This window comes from Amphibalanus amphitrite, unplaced genomic scaffold (assembly GCF_019059575.1).
Source record: "Amphibalanus amphitrite isolate SeventyFive unplaced genomic scaffold, NRLGWU_Aamphi_draft 000261F_arrow, whole genome shotgun sequence".
In the NCBI taxonomy this organism is placed as follows: domain Eukaryota; kingdom Metazoa; phylum Arthropoda; class Thecostraca; order Balanomorpha; family Balanidae; genus Amphibalanus; species Amphibalanus amphitrite.
The window spans coordinates 478,395-505,287 of record NW_024881756.1 but is presented as its reverse complement, the minus strand read 5'-3'; the positions used below and the strand labels follow the sequence as shown (position 1 = coordinate 505,287).

The following is a 26,893-nucleotide window of genomic DNA, read 5'->3' as shown; positions in this document are numbered from 1 at the left end:
CATAGTCGGCGTTGACAGCTCAATTAGCGCTAAAGCAAACGCAGACAGTAGACGCACATAACCCGTGGTCCGGACTACCTGTCACCCTCTCCGGACCGTCGCATACCGGAGGAAGGGTCAGGGTGCGGCAAATGAATGGTCCGGCGCACCGGTCGGCGGGGGGGGGGGAGTCGGGCCCATCTCAGAGACGTGGACCGGAGACCCTGAATACCGCTGAACGGTCGACGGTAGCAGAATTAAAACAGCCTGCTGTGAATTGGTTTGGGTATAATAACAGATCGGTGGACTGTGGACAGTGGAATGAAATGGCAATGCACTGATACGCTGATATCAACTGCTGGTAACTATATAGGTAACGTTTTCGAAGTCGGTTATTGCTATGTTCTGGAGTTGACGGCTAAATTTAACCGGGACACATGACGTTGTCTTGTCACCGACAACACTGGTCGGCGAGCCTATGCCAGCGGGGCCTGTGGCAAATCGTGTCAACCTTTTAGGTCTCTTAGGGGGTCTCCCGAGACTTCAGCAATGTAGCGTATTCAGCTGTTACGCCAGCCCTGTGCACATTCGATTGACACCCTGCAGAGAGCCAGTTCATTCACTCACCAGTCACTGTTCAGCGAATCTGGCCGTTTACCGTCGAGCATACCCACGATATGCGTTATTCGCCGGCACGCGTGCTGGGTGGAGACGCCCGTGACTGGCCCGCCCAGCCGTGACCCAGCGATGGTGACAGGTCCAACTTGGCGTCCTCCTGCTGCGACTGACCGCCGACGCCCGGCTCGTGTGGGCCGCCGCTTCCTGGCACTAACTAGCGTGTAGTGCTACCAGGCAGGACCGTCGCACTCGTCATCTCCGTTTCCTGAGGGTTGGGAGGTGGTCAGGTGCCTCGGCGCGGGGCTGGTAGAGGGCTCAGAACGGCGTCGACCAGCACGCGGTTAGGACGGGCTCCGGTGGGATCCCGACCAGCACCAACGGCCTTCAACGCCATGGATGCCTGTAAGTAGTCGCGGGATGGAAGTCTTTTTTAACTTACTTGGAGTTAGAGATTGCAATCCCGGAACGTTTTGCCAATCCCGGGATCCCGAAAGTTTTTATTTCGGGATCCCGGGTCCCGGTCTTGTCACTAAATGTCGTAAGAGTGATTTCCTACTAACATATTTTGCGTCTTTTAGCTTACCACAAGCAAAGAGGCAACCAAAAGCCATCCTTAGACCATGTCATTTGCATAAAAAACGATTGAATTTGCGAATAAAACGTTTCAATTTGATTAGCATTAGCGTTTATTCCCAATTGGCCTTCATAAAACTGTGCGTCGACCGGTACGTTTACTATGTAGACGGGTTCCAGCACATCCACGCCTCACTCACTCTTCGTCTACGCTACTGGTAGTTAACGCGACAGTTTCAAGCCGTTGTCATGCTGGTATTGAAAACTCGCAACCAGTGTACGCCAAATTTGGCAGCTCCCTAGTTCACAATGTTTTCAAAACGTCGCTTGGTCACTTTACCTCCTTCCGGTTCCGCTTTCATCATTAATGTCTCTCAGAATTTGCTCGAAAGTCGCTTTGAGAGCAGAGTCACTGACTGGGAGAGCTCCACTCTACAGTCTTCAACGTCTGAATCAGTGAGCTCTGCCGTCACTTGCGTGACATCTGTGACATCTTTCTGCGACACGAGCTCAAAGACTGTCTTGATGACCTTCTTTGTTCCGGCCACGGACGGGCAAGTCAGAATCGCTGAACGATCTGTGATCCTGATAAAGACGTTGCAGCGCTGATGCTGCATTTTTTTGGCGTTCGGGACCCTTTTTCGTACGTATTTAAGCGGCTTAACCGCTGTGGGTGATACCCGAGAGCTACCAACACGGTCGATTGTGGACGGCAAATACGGGGTTCCAGCTAAATAGTTTATCTGCTTAATGTCACGCAGCACCATAAACAGTGTAAACAAGACTCGTGCAGCGGCTGCATTCTTTTTAAGGTGAAAAACTGATTCTTTTTGGGATCCCGGGATTGGCGGAATTTCGGGAGCGGGATCGGGATTAAAATCCCGCCGGGATCCAGGGATTGCAATCTCTACTTGGAGTGCATCGCATCGTCTTATGATTTGTTTTATGACGTGGAACAGCAATCCGACATGTTCTCGGCCACCATTTCATTTATCCTTTGGCATTACAACTAACCGTGCATTCTACGACATGATACATTGCATTCGTAATAATGACAGTTTATTTATGTGGCGATCGCGATTCACGTGATAGGTGAGTAATACATATAATTTTGCGCCCGTTTCCATAATGTCGATCTCTCCGACCCAGACGGCGCTCTTTTGCGGCTGCTGCTGCTGCTCTCCGCTTACCGGCCGGCCCTTACCATCGGCTACCCGTCGCCCTGTGGCGACCCGGCGCCAAATGACCTCGGGTCAGGTCGCGGACCGGACCTGGAACGACCTCCGACGGTGGCCTTTCTGCTCACCAGTGGCATACCGTCCTCCCAGCCGGGGCTGCTCGGCTTCCAGAGAACGGTAGGCTCCACAGAATGGAAGGCTCGATATTAAACCGACTGTCAGTAAGTGTTTAGAAAGACCGTCGGCCCGACGCAAGACGCAAACCTGCATTTTATTTTGTATGGGAATATCATTGCATTACATAATACATACGATAATAGTTCTCAATAATTAACCATATATTTGTGTGAGCGTATGCAGAACTTCGTTTTGCCTTTGCAAGCCTTTGCAACGTTCCCCGAGGCCCGAATCATAACGATAGGACCAATTTTAGGTAATTAGCTAGTTAGGTAATTATTTTTCCCCAAGCTCAGCCAACTACCAACCCCCTTTGATTCATTGTCCCATCACCGTTCAGGTGCGTCCAATATGAGCTGAGTATACTCAGCTTAGCAAAAGTTTACCTATAGGCAAACTTTTGCGGGCAATAGATAATAAATTAATTGTCCTCCCCGTCCGCAAATAGGGGAGAGTGGGGAAAGATGCCCAGGGTTTTGCTATGTCATATATTATTCGAAAATGACGATGGGAAAGCAAAAACTTGGAGTTTCAAAGGAAGCCGACATAATTTTTCTAAAAAAATATCACACTTTCGTGCCTGAAATATTATAACTTTTTTTGCTATTAAGCATTTTCCTGAAGAAGTGAAAGGGGGCATCTTACCCCACAGGGTGGGAAAGACGCCCCCTGACGTTGGGAAAGATGCCCCCTGCACTATAAGTGACATAAATGGGCACGTGAATCGCCTGAACGAATCAGTAGTCCCTTCGAGCCTGCAGTAGACACCAAACGTCATCATAAGGGCCCTCAAAAGTAGTCGTAAGGGACTTCAGAGGTCATCGTTAGGGCCATCATAGTCCATCGCGGCCAAACCAGCCTCCGTGGTGGCGTTCGGAGACCACTGCGGGGCTCTTATAGGTCTTCATGATGCTTGAGGGCCCTCGAGCCCATCGTGGGGACCTCCGATGCCAGCGCGGCCCGTGGGGCCAACGTGGGAGCCCTCAAAGGATGTCGTGAGGGGCCCTGGAGCCAATAATGGGGCCCACAGAGGCCGTCGTGAGGGCTCTCAGAGTCAGATGCCGCCCAAAAAGTCGCTATGAGGGCCGAGAGACCGGCATGGGGAGCACCCGACCGTACTGGACTCTCAATAGTCCCAGATCGGCTTTTGTCTACATCAAAAGTATGTAATATATGGTTTGACGGGCTGTTTGAAGGACAGCCTACGGATTTAGGGGGGCGTCTTTCCCCATCAGGACAGGGGCATTTTAACCCAAGGTACCGAAGTAACATTAAATCGGTAGAATTTGTTACCAATAAAACTACACCCTGAAGCAAACTGTTTGGGACACAGTACACGCATGCTAATGTATCACGACTAGAGGTGGAAATGAATATTAGTCATTAGTCAAAAATTAGTCGACTAACGTTAGTCAAGCGCTTTTTTAGTCAGTCAAAAGTCAGTCAACCAAAATGTTTGTTAGTCATTAGTCAGTCATTAGTCAATGATTTTGTTGCATATTAGTCGACTAATTTGTAGTGGTTCGTGAGGTGACTTAACCCTCACCCTAGCAGGGCAGGGGGTCGATGCGACTCCCCTGAGTTTTTTTTTTTTTTTTAGATGCGCGCCGAACTATTAGTCGGATCGTGCCGAAATTTTCAATAGCCTCTGGGGCATCTTTGCGCAACTTTTAGTAGACAAAATTTTCGGGTCATGTCAGGTCACCGAGCTATGACGTCATAATAGGTACAACCTCCGACCATTTTTGACAAAATCTTACATACTGTAACTGGACGTGATTTCATCGACAAGAACGGAACTATTCCGTTTGATTAATGACAGAATTTGACTGGACATGAGTCTTTACACTGTATATTGACCTTTCCGAGGTCAACGAAGGTCAATGACCTCGCATGTTCACACGCTGACCTCCGTGACATGAGCTGTGTTTACTGGGGTTTCTTGAGGTCCTGAATCCGAATCTGTGGTTCAAATTTCACCTAAACGCCTTCAAAACTGTTCCTATAAGTGGCAGTGAACTCCCCAGGTCTCCGGTTGACGGGCGGCTGCTGCTGCTGCCGGTCAGCGAGCATAGCCCTGCGGCTTTTTGGGAGGTATCGTGGTACGTGACGTCATAAAAAACATTTTCTATGACCTTAAAAAGTCATAAAAAGACAACAATGTGTCATTTTGCAGCTAATTGACTGAGGAATACGCTCTTCCAAGTTGCAAGTCAATCTTTTATAGATGCGCCAATGTTGACTAAGTTAGTAGGAAAGCTCTCGATATTCGCAACCGTCCTCGCCGGCGGCGGGTGTGACCTCCCGTGTTTCCGGGGAATAAGTCACGCCAGTAATGACTGAAATGCAGTCAACTATACACCATTTTGTTGCTAATTCGTTGAGAAACGCGGTCGTGAAAGTTTCATGTCGCTATCTTTCATAGATTCTCCAATATTGGCTAAGTAATTTGGAAAATTATAACTTTTCCCCGAAATTTCACTTTTGACCTGCCATAACTGGGTCAAATATTGACCTAGGGTCCCAAAATATGTAACAATCGCGAGTACTCGTTGAGAGCTATCGACTGGTCTTTGTTGCGAAGCACTAAGACGCTTAGCTTCGAAACGCCAAGGGAGGTCGCATCGACCCCCCCCCGCCAGTCCGCGTTACGAAAAAATTATCTGCCAAGATGAGGGTGAACGCGCGCCCCACTGGGGTCGTCGGCCGAACGCGCCCGACTGGGAGGGTGGATAAATTTTATCCCCCCTCCCCCGTTTTCTCCCTAACTAGGCGTCGTAGCGGCCGACAAGATATCTTGCGCTCGCTTTGCATCGCATTGGCCATAAAATGATTAGGGAGAAAATTTGGGATCGATTGGTGTTTTTCCGGTGTCGATCGGAATTATTTACGCAGTGCTAACAAATTCCGAAATTTAGTCAACTATTAGTCAAAATCAAGAAAAATGGCGTTAGTCATTCATTAGTCAGTCAAACTTTTTGAGACGAAAGATTAGTCAGTCAAAAGTCAGTCAACCAAAATTGTCATTAGTCATTAGTCAGTCATTAGTCAAAATTTCGGAAAACGTTAGTCATTTCCACCTCTAATCACGACTATTGCAAGGGACGCAAAAATTATTTGCCTTCTTTGATATTTACAATGTTTTGACACCAAAATATTTTTTGAAAGCAGCAAATAAAAAACATGCAATCATCAGCCAGCCGTTGCCCAACTGAGCTTCGCAATTTTTTTGTGCAGTTAACAAGGAAGGCTTCCGCTTTACGCTAAGAACATTAATTTCCAGGTCCGATTCTTTGTTTCGCCGCTAGAGGGGGTGGGGCGTCTTTCCCACCCTGGGCATCTTACCCCACTCTCCCCTACTAAAATTATAAGTCCTTTTTTAATTTTTAACACAGACTTCGTTTCGGGTACAGGTCACCAGCGTCAACGCCCGCATCGAGCAAGAATACGGCTCCTTTATCACTGAGCTGCCGGGACTCTACCTGTTCACCTTCACAGCGGTCTCGGACAGTAAAAGCCACTTCAGGTAAAGGCGGCTGAACGAGGCAGTACCTGCCGGCAGTATTGTGGCACAGCATACCCGCCCGACAGACAGCATTACGGTACATTTTATCCGGTAGGCGGTATTGCGGTACAGTATACCGGTCCGACAGTATTGCGGTACAGTATACCCGCCAGGCAGCATTGCGGTATAGTATACTCGTAGTCATCAGGTAGTATTGCGGTACAGTATACCCACCAGGAAGTATTGCGGTACGGTATACTATACCCGCCAGACAGTATTGCGGTACCGTATACCCGCCAGATAGTATTGCGGTGCCGTATACCCGCCAGACAGTATTGCGGTACCGTATACCCGCCAGAAAGTATTGCGGTACCGTATACCCGTCAGACAGTATTGCGGTACAGTATACCCGGCAGGCGGTAATACGGTACAGTATACCCGGCGGCCAGCAGGCGGTATTGCGGTACAGTGGCATGCATTGCGGCACAGTACCTATCCCCAGCAAATATGCATTGCGGTACGGTATCCAGACAAAGTTGTATCGCGGTGCTGCAGTTCACCAAATAAGTCGACACCTTGTCCAGAGTATTGCGTAAGCTTGCGGGCCACATATCAACTTAGCTTGGACATGGAGCTGGTCCAGTGTTTCAACAATAACGTGTGTGAGGATTTATGAATCGCTCTTCTTCTTCCCTCTCCCACCTCGTCTGGGCGGTTGACAGGATTGCTCTGAGGCGAAACCTGCAGACGGTGGTGACGGCATTCGCAGAGCGCTCCGGCTACCAGTCGGCCTCGCAGAGCGCTCTGATACAGCTCAGCGCCGACGACGTCGTCTACCTGCAGGTAGGACGGAAACGAAAAGAGATGACAAAAGCTTATCTTGAGATATACTCGTAGCTTCCTAGGATAGGCGTGTCTGTGCAGCAGATTAGTCACCGTTCAGGTCAAGTTGCACAACTGGAGGTTGAAAAATGAAACATTTTTTATGCCTACTTCTTATCGCAAACGGAAACTTTTCGTTGTGAATTAATGATTTATTTTAACCAAATCTGACAGTTAACTATCCAGTCTTTATCCAGTCTACATCTGTTGGAGAGGGTGAAATGCATATCCACAGGTAGAGGAGGGTTGCATATTCGAGTCGAGCACCCCGGACCAGACATACACGTCTTTTAGCGGTATGCTGGTGGCGCCCTCTGCGGACCCCTGGACACTGGGTGAGCGTCCGCCGCTGCCAACACCAGGGGGCACTGGAGAGCTGCGACCGCCCTTCCCAGCCGCAGGTGAGCTTTGGAGCTCCGAAGAGCGGCTGGTGAGCAGTCAGCGCTAGTTCCCTATTCTCAGTCATCGAAATTGGATATTCTAGGTGAAGATTGCACTGCTAGTTCTGAATTGCCTTCTATTGGCGTTGCGTGAACCGTAGTGGAGGCATGGACATTTCTGCCGCGCCTGTCACAGCCATCACAACAATGAACATTTCCGAGACCTGCGGAATGCCACACGGGATTACCATACCAAAAATAACCCGATTCCCTGTCTTATTGAAGGATTTGCGGCCAGGCCTGGCGCTCCGAGCGGGCTGCGACCGGCCGGAGGGTTTCGCTGGCCGCCGATGGGGACGACCCTCGGACCCTCATCGGGGCGACCTGACCTGACCCACGGCGCCGGAGGGCAGGAAGTCGCGCCGCCGGGGCTGCTGCCGCCTCAGGTGACTGCCGGAGGCGAGGACCGGGTGGATTTTCTGCCTCTGTCTGCTGTCGGTACTCAGAAGGTCCCGTCGCCGCCGCTGCCTCCCTCTGAGGGAGAGGATGCCGTGCCAGACGGGTCGGATGGCCCGACACCGGGAGACGGCCGTCCACCGGGCGTGAGGAGGCTGTTCCCACTACCTCCCCACAGCGACACCAGTGACCTGGCCGGTGAGTCGAGCGCCAGGGCGGATCAAAGTTTTCGTTGATCGTGGACGACTCACGACAAGGGCCAATGTGAATCTAGAAGGCTCACTGTGTGTTTAAATATACATTTGACGTGTTATTGTTATCATTTATCCAAAATGATAAATGTACGTAAATTCCTGCCCATTAAGTATAACGTTCAAATAAAGTCAAGGATTAGCAGCTTTTCGAGAATGGAACCAAAATAGCGTGTTTGTTTGTTTGTTTGTTTGTTTGTTTGTTTGTTTGTTTGTTTGTTTGTTTGTTTGTTTATTGAATACCTAATCACCAACGAGCTTGCACCCAAAGACAGGTGAAGTTGAACAGTAGACTCATGAATGTGCGATCAATGTAATAGCTATTATCTTATAAAGATTTACTTATACACCTCTGCCGTATAGCACCAATAACCAGTGAGCTAGCGGATTTTTTTTTTATAGCTCCAGCTACCAGGAAGCTGGCGCCTACCGCAAATGTCGTGACCTGCGCCTCGTTGGCTGCCGTCTGCGCCACTCCATAAGTCGCAGTAACATAGATTGCCCCGCTGGGGGCGGACCTCTATCGGCTTAGACGCACCGCACGTCGGCGGCATTATGGGCGGCTTATGGTGCTCGGTGGCCGTTCTCGACTGCCGTAGCCAGCTCCACAGTTCAACTGCGGCTGTGTGGAACTGGAGACCTGGCAAGTGACATTGGCGAGCCGTAAGCGATCAAACATTGCAACACAAATAAACTAGGCGACCAAAAATGGGGCAATTATTCATATTTGTATCACAATTGATAACGGAAGCGGAAATTTGACCGAGCGACTGAATTTACCCCGTCTCGTTTACCTATAACAAAAAATGCGATAGGGACATCAGCCTTCAATGTAGATAGCTAGATACCAAAGGCCAACAGCACTGTGCTGAAAACATTATTAACCTGATCGGTGGAACGTATCCGACCTCTGTCAAATACCTATCGGCTATATCTGCGCAACTCCTCGCTCGTAAAAACGTGCGATGCTTATTTGATGCCTATCGCAGGTAGGTCCGCTGCTTTCTATCTTTGCAGAACCTGACGTCATTGAATGATGTCATCGTATGATGACTGGCGAAACGAGCACCGATGCCAGTCAAAGGGGTGGTCAGCTCGCAGCTATAGCATACCGGTCTGCCCAACCTCCTGGTGTGGACTGTATGTAGATTCCCAACAATCATAATCCGACTAAATATTTTCTTAGTCGTTAAGGTGCTCGTTAGGGATGTGGTCTGAACTGGGTTAAGCACTTCGAACTATTCCTCCTTGCGCGCGTACCCTCTTGAGTAAAAACTAAAAAGCGTATAAGGTTGCCACATGTGCATCTTATAAAAGCCCACACATTGATGTCAAAAACTCCAAAGGCTGATAACCCTATTTCGTTATCGACACATTACTGCCATGATACGAGGAAGCAAATCGTGGATGCCGCACCAGCCAAACTCTGCCTGTCAAAACTTATCGCTCTGACTGACTTATCGTTTTGCGAAGCTCGACGTCTCCATTGTGTTCCTTGACGGGCTTGATGACGGGCCGCGCCTGGCCGATTGTCGCTGTTTCAGAGTCGCCTCCGGAGCGGCCAATGAGGTTCCCGGATGGTTATGACGTCAGCTCGGGGCCATGCTGCGGTGGCACGGTCCCGAAGGCCGGCCGACTCGGCTGAGCTTCGCCAACACCCGACGGCAGCCAGCTGAATCGGACAGGAGCAGCCGCCGACACCCGACGGCAGCCAGCTGAATCGGACAGGAGCGGCCGCCGATACCCGACCACAGCCAGCTGAATCGGACAGGAGCGGCCGCCGATACCCGACGGCAGCCAGCTGAATCGGACAGCCAGCGGCCACCGATACCCGACGGCAGCCGGCTGAATCGGACAGGAGCGGCCGCCGATAACATCATCCGATTCGTGCATTATGACAGAAGTGAGCGATATGAAACGGGTCTTGGGAGTTGGGATACTTCGTGTCGTGGACGTGCGTTTTGTGCGAGTTGCCAATCATTGCACCGCATGGGTGCAAGCCTATGCTTTATAGTTGCACGGATTTGTTTAACTTCATGAATATAACATTTCAATATTCAATGCTCTGTGTCACTGCCGTCTGTCATGACCTATTGCAATGTGTGCAACTTCTGCTCATCTGACCCGCCTTTCTTCATCAAATGTCGCCTTCAAAAATGAGGCCTCTGAACGGGCCCGGCGAGCATTTGGGCGGAGACTGCAACGCGCAGTTACCGTATATCACCAGTCACATCTCATCGCTAGAACACCGACTGAAGTTAGATATTACCCGTTATCGGTAACAAGTAACAACGATAGTATACGTTCTTTTTCAGGACAGCTGCCTCAGATTTGGCATGGCTAATAGGAAATCCATTGGCCTATGTTTTTTTTCAATGTTTTCAACAACGGGAACCTTTTCAAACCTACAAATTCCACAATCCACATCGGACGTTTTCGACGGATCTGGAGTGAAGTGCCTTGCTGACGTGACACACTCAACGCTGAGATCTGAGTGCGCCCACAATGAACCCCGAAGGTTTGCATGCATGATATGTCACCATATAACGTTAACATCACAGCGTTCCCTTTTATATTTCGTGCCGAACATTTCCCGTCATGATCTCGGACATTTTGGACAGGGTGCCGGGTGTAGTGTTAAATGCTATTGAAAACACTTTGTTACATGCTTGACCCTTATGCTGTCGATTAACAAACCATAACTGCTGCCTGCAATGCAAATTCAAATACCCTACAACTCCAGTCCTCTGCAGAAGTTCTGCAGGTGAAGAACGCTGCCGGTTTCAGGGTTTGTTTACTGAGCCATCATATCGCGAGCATCTTGATTTGTTTGTTTTGCTGGGTTAGGCCCTTTCGGTCCAATGGGACGGCATTTCAGAGCCGGGAGGATGATAGGATATAGGGGGAGACATTGGTCTGGGCAGGCACCCTAGTGAGTCGCCGGGGCTGAGCCCGTCCAGAGGACAGGCCACCCAGCCCCAAGGCACTCACTGCACCCGGCTACGGGGTGCGCTCCCTCGGGAGCAGCGGTGCCGCTCCAAGGGAGCAGCCCGCATGAGATAAAGTTGCCTGTCCAGCCCGGAGGAGGGTTGCGGCGTGGAGGAGAAGGATTTCAGTATCCTGAGGATAGAAGCACGGAACGGTAAGCATCTTGATCCGGTCTGTGACATATAACGAATTGAGCAGTCTCTGGGTGTGTACTGCCGTGATGGATGTCAGTGGCCGGTGATCAGTCAGCGGCCGTTCCTGGTCCAGAGGTGGCGCTGGGAGGCGGAGCCGGTCGGACGCTCGCCGCTGTTCCGTCGGGTCGGCCGCCCGCCGCGGCGCCAAGGTCAGCCGGCCGAGCGGCGCGCGCTGCCGCCGCCGCCGCCGCCGCCGCCGCCGGCGCAGAGCGCTGGCTCAGTGTCGCTCAGGTGTGTGGTGTGGCGGGCCGGACCGCGCGCTCCAGGGGCTGCTGCCACAGCGCCGGGCGCAGCGTCCAGCCAGCGCGGCTGTGTCGAGGCGAGTTTGGCGGCAGTGCCGCGCTGTGGTACTGTGGTGAGCGAGTCGGAGCTCGGTGGTTGTGTCTGTCTGTGTGGAGAGCTGGTGACCTCATGCGGAGAGGCTGCCGTCCAGCTGTCGAGCTGGAGAGGAGTATCGCAGAGCTGCGGCTCTGAACGTGTGCTGTCCGTGCTGTGTGTGAGCGACTGCGATTGCGAACAGCGAGTGGATCGGCTCTCGGTGGTGCTCCTAGTCCCGTGATCTCGGTCTCTCCACCCCTGCCGAGGAGCGTCGTCCAGCCCTGCCGAGGACTGGAGTTGGACTGCCGGGGCGGGACGGACACAGGTCACGGGGGTCAGAGCTCGCTGACCGTGGGCCTCATGTTCCGGACCGCTTGGCCGTCTCCTCCGCCGCCCGGAGGTGAGTGCGGACGTGCGGGGATGATCCGCCGCGCCGCTGCAAAACAGCCACAGCCGCGACCGGTCGCGCCGCCAGTCAGAGAGAGCTGGCTGGCTGGTATTTGCGCAGCAGTGGCCGGCCGGCCAGGTGGCATGATAACGGGCAGTGGGGCAGGCCGATGAGCGTTCGGACAGGCTGATGAGCGCCCGGACTGCCTGGAGGCTGCCGAGGGTGTCTCGCGGCACTCACAGCCGCCGTGGTCTGAGCCTGTGAGCTTGTTGACGTCAGGGGCTCGTCAGAGCAGCATACACGGTCGCCCCGAGGCGATGGCGCTTGTCCCGCCTTCCTGGCGTCGTGGCCTCACTCCGGAACCGGACCTTGCCGCCGCCGGCGCCGGCGCGGCCGCCCGCGCCGGCTGACCTCAGTCGCGTGATGACGGAACGAACACCTGGTCCGTATAGGAACCCGGGGCATAGGACCCGTGTTTATCAACACACTACTGACCTTGAGGTGCTGGGCAACACACTGCACTGGGTGGAGCCTAGGCGCCATGGCGCCAGCTTATTTAAATACCAACATGCCCATAAATCAAACGAGTTAAACTAGCCACTGTGGTTACAACCGGCTCTCGTCTGTTCCACGTTGGCCTTAGGCCGCAGTATATTGATTCTTTGAGTGCAGTTTTCTCTCTATTTGGTTTGCATTTGCTGCATATCATCCGCTTTGTCTTGGAAATGTGGGCCCGTTCTACAACGAGAGAAAACACTGGCCAAATTGTCAGTGCTCTCAACGTTTATGCATTGATGAGTCATGGGATTGGATAAGAATTTTGCAAGTGGGCGGGTAAATACTAGGTAATGCAACTACAATACTGTATGTATTTTATGAGCCAGTGGTGGAGATGTCGGACACTACGGGTCCTTATATCCTCGGGGACTTCTACCGGTCGTGGTGTTATCTTATGTGATGCGTTGCAGTTTCCCTCACTGGACGCCCCGCAGCACTCTCAAAGGCCCACTCAAAGCTAAACACTCGTGCTGCCTGAGGCTTTTACCAATGGTTCATAAAATCTATGCAGCATTATTTGTATGATATTATCTCTATCCAGCTTGATAATCCTATCTAGTCTACTCACTTATCAACAAAAAGACGCTGAAGGAACTGACAAGGATGCCAGTGTTCTCTCACGCTACCTACACGAGCATGGTAAATATTCTAGGTTTTCTGTCTAATGAAATACATAAGCATCTTTTGTAACTAGCAGCTTCAGCAGAGTTCACTAGTTTTCATCTGGGAACTCAGGAGACACGAGCGTCGAACATTAGACTTATACGAAAGAGTACACAGACGCGCATTTGACTGAGGGGTTGCCACTCAGTCTCACCTTGCAAACGTCGGTCTTCACAACCGTTGGGAGTTGTGACCGTGTAATACGGAAAATCGTCTCCGTTTTTCTTTTACGGTTACCGCAATTTCATTATGACGTCTTACACCTAAATTTTAAATGTATTTAAGGAAAAGAAGGGTTGCACGGCATTCGGACCGGAAATGCCACCACCGTGACATTATTTACCCGCATTAGCGACAGCCGTTTCCCAGGAACTTTGTCTTTTATTACCAAAACGTGACAATTTGGTATTTGCGTTGAACTGAGCAAGCAATGCACCTATTAACCCTCCCCGTCTGAGTGGGTATTGGTGCCACTCCCTCAATGGTTTAAAACGATTGCTTGAAATATATCAGAGACATAGATATGGATGAAGATATAGAGATATAGATATAGCAATGCATAGCCCGTCAAACCGGCCCATCCATCTTCATTATTCAGCCCAGCCCGAATTTCGCCTAGATTTCAGACATCTCGGATAGACTTAAAACTTGCACACGAAAAAGCATGCTTGAAATCAAGGACACGTGACCGAAACCATGCGACGGCATTCGCAACCATTTAAGGTCAATAAAGGTCACGGACCCACATTTGAACAGCAGCCCACCCATTAGTGCTATATATAGCCGAAAATAGCTCCAAACAACTCGCCCGGCCCGGAACTTTTGTTTCCATAATAATAAAGCCTCACATGTTTACGCGGTGGCCTAGGGGCTTCTTTACCTAGGGGTAAAGAAGAAGTTTTGCTGTTTACAGACCTTGGAATTTAGATATACACGAATATGGATAATTGTGATCGTTTTACATCTACACCTTGTCACATAAACCTTGTCCAATGGCCCATAGACAGCAGTTTACCTTTGTTTTTTTTTCAGAATGTGAGCTGTGAACCGCACTCTACAGGGTGTCCCGAAATTGATGCGCGGTTGGTGCCGCATGTTATGCTATCCCTCCCGAATGCTGAACAACCGCAATTTTACCGGCTCTGGCACCACGGACATCTTGCTGGTCACACGTTCACGTGAACCAAGCGGCTAACCCGACCGCGGCCGGTAGTGGGCGCGGAAGGCCACTCTTGTCCAGACAGGCAACGTAGAGAAACCGCATATCACCAAAAGTGAAAAGGCACAAACTACCGATCCGCTACCGCGCGGTGGGGATGATCAAGGACGGTGTGACCCAGGTTCCGGATGCCAGAGAATTGGGCGTCAACTCTGCGACAATTAAACTTTGGATGGACTGCAAACGATCAGGAGAGACACTCAAGAACAGCACAGCTCGAGGGCGGAAGACTGCCTTGAGCAGAGTGGCGAAAATCGTGATTGCAAAGTCGACCTTTAAAAAGCACCATTCAACATCGCTGACAAGAAAACTGAATGAGATGCATGTCCCAGCATCCAAATCGACCCTCCACCAGTATTTGAAGACTATCTTGAAGCTGAAGCTGCTCAGCTTCAGGATGCAGACTTGGCCTACCGTGGTCCAGAAGTGCAGGCAGCTGGATTTCGCGAAGATCCACAAAAACTGGACCATTCAGGACTGGAGATGTGTCCTTTTCAGTGACAAGGTGCCCTTTGTGGTCTCTAAGCCCCTAACTGCCAGAACGATTGAAATGTGGGCCAACGGCAGCTCTGAGGAGTCCGCTGTCGAGACGGTGAAACGTCTGCTGAAGAATCTCATTTGGAGCATGATGAGCTACAGAGGCGCTCTGAGCTTCACGAGGTGCCTCGGGGACAGACCGTGACTGCTTATTACTATGTCAACGAGGTGCTGAAGAAGACTGATGCCACAAAGATGCTGAGGGAAAAGGTAAATGGTTCAAAAACCAGACTCAAACTTTTGTCGGACATGTCCAGGGCCATTTTCCAGCAAGAAAGGGCTCTAGCTTATCACGCCAGGAATACCCAGGACTGGTGTCGAGCGAGGCTCCCAGGCCTCTGGGAGAAGGGGACATGGTCTGGCAACAGTCTGGACCTGTCCCCGATCCAAATTATCTGGACGATCGTCAGAAAAGAGCTCAGCAAGCTTCCACGGGCTAGCTCAGAGAAGAGGCTGTTTCAGAAGATATAAGCGGCATGGCGTTGTTTCAAAGGAGCGACTCTTGACAACCTGAAACGTGACACGCTAGAGTGCAATAGGCCGTGTATGCAACTGAATGGGGACTATGATAACATATAAGCCGTGAAATAAATTCGAGCACTTTATAAGTTATTGAGGATAGAACAACCGCGCATCAATTTCGGGACACCATGTAGTCTCCATCTCAGATTCAGCCTCAACTTGGGACATTTCTAATTGACTTCAACTTGCACGTGACAGAGTGAGGAGCCTTTGGGGTAGAAAATCGAGGCCGAAACGATTCAGTGGTACTGTGCAAGCATAGGTAGGCATCGTTAATCAAAAAGTTAGTTTCGTTAATCGTTAATCCGTTAACTAAAAAGTTAGTTCCGTTAAACGATAATCCGTTAATTCACAACAAAAGTAACGGAAGTTACTTTAGTCCGTTAATCGTTAACATTTTACACGGTAATAAACAATATGAAAATGCTTGTGCATTTTTCTGAGGATAACTCGACCAACCTACGCTAACCTCAACTTCAAATCACGTAATAGCAATGTGTGCTCACGTAATAGCAATGCAAACCGCGCACATGTGCTTCGCTTTTGAAATGCCTGCGCTACTATCAAGGTCGGTGTACTAGTTTTTATTTGGCCACAACTGAAATAAACCAAATGCTGTCAGATCCAGAAAGGAAAAACTTCGCCGCATGAAGGTTTCATACACACCAGTAACTTTACAGTAAACTTTTTGCTTCGAAATAAAAGTAACGATTAACGGATTAACGGAGTAAATTTTAACGATTAACGGAGCCGAAAAGTAACGGAACTAAAACGGTCCGTTACACGTGGAAAAAATTAGCGAGTCCGTTAATCGTTAACCCAAAATTTAGTTCCGTTAATTAACGGATTAGCGATTAAACGGACTTGCCCACCTATGTGTGCAAGTGTTCTTCGTTTTAACCCGCACCCCGTAAGTAACCTTAGGTCATGCTGCGTGAAATTTACAGGTTGAATTGGTCCCAGAAAACTAACTTAACCCTCGGCATTGGCGTTTTAACAGCCGCAAACGTATGGGAATGGAGGGGGGTCCATGAGAGCCTTCAGCTGTTCGTCTCCTGATTGAGCTAGAGCTTCGCTTAAAAAGATAGGTACCTACCGTCCAGCTCGGAACAGGGATTTTGGAGCGCATAGGATAATGAATTACTCGTCCTGGTAATAGCTCAGAGGATAGGGACACCACCTCGGTTAACCGTCGCCCGTTTTGGTCTTTTTACGTCTTAACCCTCGCCCCGCTGGGGGAGGGCAATTTGGCCCCCTGTGGTTTTTCCTGAATAGCAATAAAACGGCGGCGCGCAGCGCCGCCAAATTTTCAGTACCTTCCTGGGCATCAATTTGACACCTTCACACAAAAATTTCAAGTCTTAAGTCACCTTAGGTCAGAAGCTATTGAGGTCAAACTGAGGTCATGTTCGAGCAAAAATGAGCAAAAAACTTGAAATCTTGAAACGCTCACAAAAGCTACAGTTACCAAGCAATTTCAAAGTTCTTTATATGATCTGGTAGACAAAAGACTGCGCTACAAAACTGCTACCTTAGATTTTCAAAATTTTGGAATTTTTACCCCCAAAAATCAAAAAATGATTTTTTTTTAAGAAAAACGTAAAAAATCCCAAACAGTTTCCAAATTTCTAAAAAAAAACGAATATGTAGGTGATAGTTGCTGCGCTCTTCTATATACATACCAAATTTTAGATCGATATCTCCTTTTTTAGCCAAGTTATAGCGAAAAAAAACTGTTCAAAACTGATGACGTCATAATTTTTAACTCAATTTTTAGCGATTCTGGAGCACGTAGCGCAGAACAAAAACCACCATTGAACTCCACGTGACAAGCTGCATCGAATCAATACCCATTTCATGCAAAAATATCAACTTTAAAATTTGACCTAATTTGACCTGACCTTGACCTGACCTTCACCGGAACATAATCTTAACTGACCCCAAAGGACGCTGACCCACATAATCGTATTTGGCATATAAAATGAACCATAAAACATGCATCACATGATATTTCAATATTGTGAGTGTGACCCTCAGTGACCTGACCTCTGTGACCTGACCTGGTATCAGTGACCTCAAATAGCAAAATATGCCTTTGACGAACATTTCCCATCGATGATTTTCAATGAAATGCATTTTACTCGATTTTACAACGCATTTCTTGAAATGCCTGTAAACGGTGAAAATTCTACATTTGACCTGACCTGTGACGTCATCGGTTCGACCTAGGTCAATGAAATTGGGTCACAACGTTGGATAGCCCTGTTGGGGCTATCCAACACAACACCGTTTGCCGCTTGTCGCTATGTTGCGTGGTTCTCGAGATCTTAGGGGGGGGGAATTGCCCCCCCCCCCAGCAGGGCGCGTTGCTCGGCAAATCCCAGCGGGGCGCGGGCTCCAATGCATTAGCCCCTTAGAATCCGAAAATTGCAAGTTTGAAATTCCATATCTCCGAATTAAAGCATTTTTCGATGTTGTGAGTGCCCAAACCGGTATTTGCAGGCCCTGGCCATGGCCACCAATTTGGCTATCTCAACTCCAAACTAATGTTAAGGTGGGATGGTCACTTTAAGCCAGGTCAACCTGTAGGTTTCCTGAGTCCTGACCGCTATCCATGGTAGGTGTCAACCGCCACTGATAGTTTTTCGTAAATGTTATGTAGGCCCCAAAACTACTCCGTAAATGTTCAAGTGGGTAGGCGTACTGCATCATAGGGCAAACATAATTTCACATGTTGGAAGGTTATTACCACAAACAGACTCGAAACGCACAGGTAATGTGCGTTTCAAAATACGCCAAATCACAATTTTGTCCCCACATGGTCTCGAGAAACAGGTCATAGGTCAAAGGTCATTTGGTTCAGGTTCATGAAATTGTCAAGATGGGTGTAAAATTGATTAACTCGAGGGTACTGACAGTCTCGTCGCAATCGGCCGCTTTTTGCGAAAAAACAAGGGAGAGGTTAATTCGACCCCCCCCCCTACATACAAGTAAGAGAGATAACCATGCCGTCCTAACCTAACTGAATGCCAATTGGTCTGAAACTAAGAACCGAGGACAATATTCAACTCATCCTTTTCCATCAATAATTATATCATTCGACTGGGACAGACATAATAAATGTGATGCTACCAAGCCCGTTGACCTGTGCTGATTTTTACCTAAGTTACTTGCCCAAAAACCTGACCCAGCTCTTCCTGGGTTATTACTTCAATTTGCTCATTGCTCAGATGCCGTAAACTCGGGTAGGTAAATACGTACGGTTCTCCAGTAAAAGTCTTGTTGGTTTTGCTTTTTCGGACATATCTGGTCCTATACAATGTTTAAATGCATAAGTATCAACCCGAATTATGTGTTTGCACATTTACCACGAGACTGTGAAATTGCATCGTTGTATGCCAAATACTTTCCGAGATATTCACCAAAAACCTCATTTTCTGCCGTTTGGGGTATTCTGGCCGCAATCTTCCTGGGATCGCCTATGACATCAGTAGAGCCATCTAACGAGAGGAACGCGGAAACACAGAATCATGAATGAATCGAGCGCGTAGTAAACGGTGTATGAAAGGGAGACTCGGCAGAGGCTATTCGGGTGGCCGGCGCGCGGCGCGCCCTTAGGCATCGGCCGACCCTTCGGACCGCGTGGGGTCAGAGGTCGCGCTCGGGAAGTCTCGGCTCTGGTTTTTAGCGCTGTGCAGTCAGGAAGGGAGGATAGGGTAGCGCTAGCCCTACTGACTATTATCTCGGCTGATTCGTGTGGGGTAGAAGGGGGCACAGAACGGGATGGTGGCTAGTGGTGGATGATGGGATGGCGGTTAGGTTAGTGCGTCCTGCGCAGAACGTAGCTGAACATGCATTGTTCATGCATCATGCATCATGGCAAACAACATGCAGCATGATGTGCGGGATTATGCCAGAACTCGTGCAAAAAGGAAATAATATTTCGGCCGAGGGAGTGGATGAGTGCCATGACAAAGCATGACGATGCTGCCAAAATCGGGATGCTTTTTTGCCCCCATTTTTTACCCCTAACATTCAGCGCTTGATCCGAACTTAGAGGTCTCCGACTGGCCTTAAAGTTTAGACCTTAAAATCGCACCCGTCCGGTGCGCCACCTTTTCTTCAGAAGCGCTCTTGGTTGTATCTGTTCTTACCAATAACTAAAGCAAATCGAATGTTTAATAAAAAGAGCATAACTCGAACACAGTTTTTATTCACACCCGCTCGTGTGCATACTTGCTTTGACCTATACCTTCTCGCATCATAATATCACTTCAGTGCTTAACCCTCAACGAAATTTTGGGTTTTCTGCATATACCCCGGCCGAGGGGGGGGGGGGGCGATTACGACCCCTCTCCGTCTTTTTGCCCCTAATTGAGCTAGCGCTTTCCGGATAAAACTGAGCGCGTGCGTCGTATGAAATGCATTAACTGGTATCCGAGTTGAATGTCTCAGGTCAACCGATAAACTCTGAGGTCATTATAAGTGCTCCAAGTCGCGGGATCGGTTTTTGGTAAACAACTTCACCACTTAAGTGGTTACAGAGCCAAGATAATGGCATCATCGAGTTTTGCATGCTCAAGCGCGTCGAATAGTATACGCTTTGTTTTTGTTGGGGTCAATTTAAGGTGTTCACATCAGGTCATGGTCAGGGCAGAGCCACTCAGGCCACGAAGCTGGCCCAAGGAGGTCATATAGCTTCTTCGATTCGGTAGGTCCTCACAAGTCCACTGGTGGCTTCCCGGCTCGCTAGCTCAATTTGATCGGGACTTTTTGGTGAAAACTCCTGCGACCTTAGTGACGTCATAAATTAAGTTGCCTAACTGTAAGAATGGAAAAGTGAATGCTGGGGCTTGCAAAGATTGTATAAAATCGCGCATTAATGCGCTTGAGACAGCTTTAGATGGCTCCCGGCGCCAAAATAACAGCTTTCATATTTCCCAGTTGTTAATAATCGTGAGGTTGCGTGACCGACCTGACTTCAGGTGACTCTTAAGAAAAATACGAGATAGCTACATACAAGTTGTGAGGCCTCTGGGAGATAGTACTAGATCATATACCTAAGCTTCATTCCCCGTTGAAAAGTCCCCTGGCACTAAGGGTGCTGCGACGTCGCGACATTTTGGGACCTTACAGAGGTTCACTTTTGACGTCATTGGTCAACGGCCTGACCTTAACCTTCGCACTTGTAGGAGGGTGTCGAGCAGACCTCCTACCCTCAGTTTTCCGCAAATAACTCGCGCAAAAAGCGGCTGATTGCGACGAAACTTTCAGTGCCCTCGAGTTAATCAATATTACGCCTACCCTATAATTTATATGACCCTGACTCAAAAGACCTTTGACTTGTGACCTGTTTTCCGAGACCATGTTCGGCCGGAATCGCGTTTTGGCGTATTTCGAGTAGAGCGCGTTTTATTGTCTTTTTGTGGCTTTAAGCGATCAAACATGTGAAAGGATGTTGATTCCATGGATTCTGGTGGGTATCAAGGTCACGTGAAGGTCAGTCAGGTCACTGACCTTTGATGATCTTTGTTCACTCTTGCGAGTTCTACATGTTTCTAGGGTAGATTTTGGAGTTGATTTCGCATTTAGAAACCGCTCGAACATTTAAGAAGTAGTTTTGGTTCCCTCGTAACATGTGACCTGACCTGACCTGACACGACCTGGCCTAAATGCACGAAAACATCATCTGTGATCAAAACTAACTTGAAATTCGTGATCAGCACCCCGCAATCACTTTACGAAGCTCTAACAGGTCCAGATTCCCCGACTTTTGAGTTATATTGACCTGTCAACCAATGACCTAGGACCTTAAAATTGGGTATTATCGGCCTCCTCTCGTCACGGGCAACACGCTCTTTTTCCGCGAAGCTCTAGCTCGATCAGGGGCTGAACAGCAAAGGGGTCCAACGGACCCTCCTCCCCCCTTTACGATAGACGCTGGCAAAACACCAATATGGGCGAGGGTGAAAAATACAGCTGCTGTCATACAAATTCAGCTTGAATCAAAGGTCAGGCTTGCCAAATTTCAGCTTTCGCAGCTATCAACAAAAATAAACATGTGGAGGCGGCACCCCTTATCCGCCCCTCCCCCTCTCCTCTCGGCCACTACCAGCGAGGTTTTAAGCGTATCATACACGTTATACAAGGCATCATATCAAGATGACACACCCCAGCAGCCATATGCACTGAACAAAAACTTATTACCCACACTAGTCTAGTTATCGGCACCATAGCACATGGTTGAGACTGTCGTCAGCCACGGACGCGCACTCGACCAACCCTCCAAGCCCGTTGACTGCGGGTGACCTTGACATGTCAAGCCTGAGCGGCGGTCGGCCGCTGTCGTGCGTCGTTACACGCGGAGGGGAGGGAGACACAAAGCTCTACGTTATAGCTGACCTCCGACCTTTCCCTGCGCCCTGGTCACTGACCCCGCTCCATGTCGCTGGGCGGTGGCATGGCGATGGAAACCGGTTCTAGCCTCTACGCATGCCACCATCCTAACCCTCCCCTCCCCACGCTACTACGCGGCGTGGAGTACGCTCGTGCGTAACTGGGCGGAGCAAGGGGGGGCATTCCACGTCAAATCGAACAAAAATCGGCTGTTTTGCACCTTACCATCAGCGATTTCATTATAAATTTGTGAGCGAGTTCCTGTGTGGCCCCGGACATTACATTGATGTTTTTTGCACATTCTGACCACAGGTCTTCTAAATATAGGGCATCAAATTTTTACAAAATGTTGCATCTTTATATTTTTGAACGACCATAACTTTGGTTGTACTTGTTTGATTTGAATGAAATAAACCTTACTGTTTAGGTAATTTCTTAAGCATTTGTTTAGAATTGCACCTACTTAAATATATGACCTTGAAATTTGCTTAACTCTGTTCTTAAGCACAAATATTGAAATAGCAAAAAACACGTCACCTTCGATTTGGCTCATTTTCATATATTTTATTGCCTACCATATTCTTAACAACCTGTGAAAAAATTAGAGTGGGCCATTCATAAGTTTTGAAGAAAATTGTACATATGCAAACGTATGTTAGCACGCGCAGTGGAGGGGGAAGAGCGAATTTCGCCCACCCCTCCTGTTTTTCGCCAATATCTCATAAGATTAATGCGAAATTAATTATGGCTACCTGTCAAGAATTGAATTGGACATCTAATCGTGCAAGCAATAAGAAAATCGGTTCACAACTGTTCTAGTAATAGCGGTGTAAAGTGAACATCCTGTCGCCGCAGCGACGCGGCGACTCGGCAGCCGGCGCCGACCGCTACGCGCCGCCTGAATTGTAGACTGTGCCGGGACGGAACGGAACGGTTCCGTCTTTACATCGCGCTCCCTACCGCTGATTACGTTCGATTCGCGTCAACCTTTGTGAGAAGACTAAGAAATGTACAGGCAATCTTATGGTGAAAGAATTTTGAAAATCGGTTGGTAAACAATTGAAATATGAACGTGTAAACACAAAATTGTGATTGCTGCGTTTCCCGCATCGGCCGAGCCCGCCTCAGCCGGCGACATGTTACTCTTAGCAGGCCTCTAACTGCCATATTTATTATTGGATTAACTAGAAATTCCCCATACATACTTTAAAAAATGTATGTTCTTTCGTATAGTGAAGATCAAAAGACGTGAAGATATCGATGGGTGATAATGTTTTCGTTGAATTTACTTCATGATGCATTTCCACATGGCTCAAAATTCACCGCAAAATACCGTTTGCCTGAGACACTTTTACTATGGAACGTGAATGCTTGACTACGATGACTATGCATTTCCATTCTCGCAGAGTTTGGGATATCACTAATCAGCAATCATTCATTTCAGAAAGTGTACACAAGCAAGCATGTCTTGACTCTGTCTTTCAAGGTCACGCGCGGTTGCGTGATGTTGATGCATGAAAACGGCGTTTGCCGCGAAAGTTATGAATGGCCCACTCCAATTTTTTCACAGATGGTTAACAACATTGTGACGGACATAATATGTAAAAATTACCCAAATCGAAGGTGACGTGTTTTTTGCTATTTAAATTTTTCTGTTTTAATTCAAGGTCAAATGCATTTCAAGGTCAGTTCAATTTAATTTTATAATTAAAAATCAAAGTCTTATTAATTGCCTATAAGACCCTGTTAATATCATTTTGATACCAGAAAAGGAACCAGAGTTATAGCCATTTAAAAAATTGATGTGTGGCATTTTTCGCTATATTCGATGACCTATATCTCAGCGATACGTTATCAAATTTCGAAAATATTATACGTAACTCAGTTTTGAACCATGCCCAGTCTGCCTACAAATTTTCAGAAAAATCGAAGGGGATGACGGATTTCGGTGTTTGATTTGACGTGGAATGCCCCAGGGGTCACGCAATACAGGGGCGGAACTGGTTGCCCTCCCGCTCGCCGAGCGACCAACGACTAATACCCTGGAGAACCGTACCTTTCCCTGCTTTTCGTGACGGCCACACGCTTGTTCTCTTCGCCAAACACTAGCTCAAATAAGGACGTAGCAGGCTCTGGTGGAAGAACAGGACCTGATGCACTAGCCACAAAATGTAGTTAATGTAATTATGTGCGATTATTGACACAGAGTTCTCAGTAGGTATTGAAGTGGGTATCTTGCAGCGTCAGGCATACATTACAGGTAGCTCGCTGGAAGGCTTCATTACGTCATGCCGTGCGATTCGCCAAAGACTGCCCTTAATCTAGTTAGTTAAGTTCAGTTAGGTTTATTTTGCGTAACTTCATTGAGTATAAATAATAAGGAAGTATTTCGAGTGCAGGACGTAAGTACGATTTCACTATTGCTATAGGTCAAAACTCGAATCAAATTGCTATAAGAGTTCCGTCGCACATTGTTTCTCCTAGCTCATGAAAGGCATCATTCCTGTTATGAATAAAATAATGCGATACCACTTGCCTTTCAGAACCTGGTGCATGGGTACATAGCGTGGAACAATTGTATCCAGCCTCGTCAGTCTGACAACCTTGTTTTTGGGAACTCCTTACAAGTCTCGATGGGCATTAGTGAGCTTAACGGCAGCTTGAAGGATAGAGGGATATTTTGTCCATGCTTGAGTAGGTCTCAGGTTCCTAGAACCACAATAACAGGACCCCGAGCAGTCTTGGAATAGGGAGTTGTTTTGGTTAGCCCTCGCCGGCACAGGCCATTTTGAGTCCTTCGACGGCACAAGGGGGGGGGGGGGGGGGTTGGTACGACCCCCTCGCGTTTGGCCCCTGATCGAGCTAGAGCTTCGCGGAAAAAACGAGCGTGTTGCCCGTCACGAGAGGAAGCCGATGATACCCAATTTTAAGGTCCTAGGTCATCGGGTGACCTTCCAGGTCAGGTCAATGACCCGAAAACCGGGAAAATCGGGACCTGTTAGAAAGTCTTAAGTGTGGCTGCTATGTGGTTTTCCGGGGTGCTGATCACGAATATCGTGTTAGTTTTGATCAGAGATGATGTCTTTAAGCATTTAGACCAGTACGGGTCAGGTCAGGTCAGGTCAACCGGTAGGGGTTGTGACGGGTATTCGTAATACGTGTCAACCGCCTCGGACAGCTTCGTAACATGTTACGAAGGCACCAAAACTACTTCGTAAATGTTCAAATGGTTGCTAAATTCGAATTCAGCTCCAAAAACTAGCCTAGAAACATGTAAAACTCGAAAAAGTGAACCGAGGTCACCCGAGGTCACCAAAGGTCAATGACCTGACCTGACCTTCAGGTGACCTTGACACCCACCCTAATGCATGGGAGCAACATCAAATCACATGTTTGAACGTTTGAAACCACGAAAAGCTTGCAAACGCGCGGCTAATGCGAGCCGACATGCGCCGAACCGCGATTTCGGCCAAACATGGTCACAGAAAAGAGGTCACAGGTCAAAGTTCATTGGGGTCAGGGTCATGAAATTTTCAGGGTAGGTGTAAAATTGATCAATGCGAGGGTACTGAAAGTTTCGTCGCGATCGGCCGCTTTTTACGCGAGTTATTCGCGAAAAACCTTAGGGGGGTTGCATCAACCCCCCCCCTGTGCCGGCGAGGGTTAAGAAACACTCAATGGAATTACAGATAGGGCGTTACCCGGTGATAAGAAAGACAAAATTATGGCCTGCTACTCGCCGGCGTTAGCGTAGGAACAACAAGCGGAATGCTGTGCACTGTTCTGTGTTTTCCTGGCTAGCCCGGCGCTAGCGAGGATACCCTGACGGCGGCCACCGCTGTTCAATGTTCGTATGTTCGTATGTACACGTACATCTGTCGGCCGACTGCTGTCGCGTGGCTGACTCACTGCGCCGCGAACAAAACCAGTTCTGCGGGCGTAGATGCGCTGATTGTATCGCTACCTGCAGACGTCAATTAACGACAGTGTTTGGATTTTCCATGGGAAAGGCCGAAACAGTGAACTAGAAAGGGCTATTTTTGTTCCAGACCTGCACTATGTTGCAGCAAATGCAGTGTGTGAGGCTTGCATCTATCAGTAAAGCTACGTTAAACTGAAAAAGTGCATTGCTGCAAACATTCCAGGCCGCACTGAGCAGGGATAAGCTCATTTTGCTGGGCTACAGTTACGTCTGGTTGGGCCTTGCAAACGCAAACGTTGACCTTTTTAGGTCGAATAGATGCCTATCAACAGCTATCGAAGTAAATATCAATAGAAAAACACAATTCTAACGAATAGTGTTTGTCTATTTCAAACAACCTGCGGTTATGTGCATCAAACGTACGCGCTTTTTGTTTAGATATGCTCAAAATTATATGCATTTAGTATCTACCCAACTAGCTGACATTGGAACGTTCGGTTATGACGTAAGTACGTCAGATGGGATAATGATGTAGGGGAGAGCGGGGCCAGTTGAACCACTTTTTATATATTGACATGCACAGCGAGATCCAGTTGTCATATCGAAAAATGCACAATGCCATGAAAAAATATGCTCTTTTGGCTTTATTTTAAGATATGTAAAATTACGTTTCAAACATACAGGGTGTCCCAAAAGTAAGGTCATGATTTAAAACTTAAATATCTCGAGAAGTAAGAGTCCGAATCACTTCCAATTTTAACACGTGCAAGGTACATCCATAAAATTATTTTCTTGCATGCTTAAACCATTTTTGATCATAACTACACCGAGCAGTAGGCATAAAACTGAGAAGGTCGAAATTCAACTCTTAGAGAGGGTCCGTCATTAAAACAAAGGGTAAATACCGCCCAGTTTTCGGCCCTAAGCAGACCCTATCAGCTCGCCCTATCTCTGAACTCATGCATAGTTTCGCCTCAACCGGTAAAACGTCAGAAAAAAGGTATAACGTACGCACAGGGCATGTATACTTAGCCACCAGTGCTTCGAGGTCCTGAGGACGACAGCGGGAATCGGGTGAAAATAAATCAGGAGAGGTGGCCGAGAGTCCTCCCAGTGGTTCTTCCGCTCGTCGCAACGCAGCTGTGCCGACACCATCAACCAGCAGTGGTTTCAGCCGGATGGAGACTAT

The 26,893-nt window shown here is 48.4% G+C and overlaps 2 protein-coding genes across 3 annotated transcripts in view; both read left to right on the top strand.

Moving 5' to 3' along the window:
• Positions 1-915: 915 nt before the first annotated feature.
• On the top strand, positions 916-10,062 carry LOC122386737 (complement C1q tumor necrosis factor-related protein 4-like). Its single transcript, XM_043376251.1, has 7 exons — positions 916-999; positions 2,320-2,525; positions 5,939-6,051; positions 6,753-6,873; positions 7,148-7,313; positions 7,578-7,946; positions 9,544-10,062. Exons 1-7 carry the CDS (start codon positions 990-992, stop codon positions 9,642-9,644), a joined length of 1,086 nt encoding a protein of 361 aa, XP_043232186.1. The 5' UTR covers positions 916-989; the 3' UTR covers positions 9,645-10,062.
• Positions 10,063-11,389: 1,327 nt separating this feature from the next.
• LOC122386735 overlaps positions 11,390-26,893 on the top strand; it is a 37,901-nt gene continuing 22,397 nt past the window's right edge. Inside the window, exon 1 of one of the 2 annotated variants that reach the window (XM_043376241.1) lies at positions 11,390-11,899. The gene's annotated coding sequence lies outside the window, so the exon portion shown is untranslated. The remainder of the gene's footprint in view (positions 11,900-26,893) is intronic. The other variant, XM_043376242.1, reaches the window with a different exon arrangement.

Coding starts and splice junctions, on each gene's coding strand:
- LOC122386737 (XM_043376251.1), top strand. Junction 6,874..7,147: donor ACGACGTCGTCTACCTGCAG/GTAGGACGGAAA, acceptor GCATATCCACAG/GTAGAGGAGGGTTGCATATT. Junction 7,947..9,543: donor CGACACCAGTGACCTGGCCG/GTGAGTCGAGCG, acceptor TCGCTGTTTCAG/AGTCGCCTCCGGAGCGGCCA.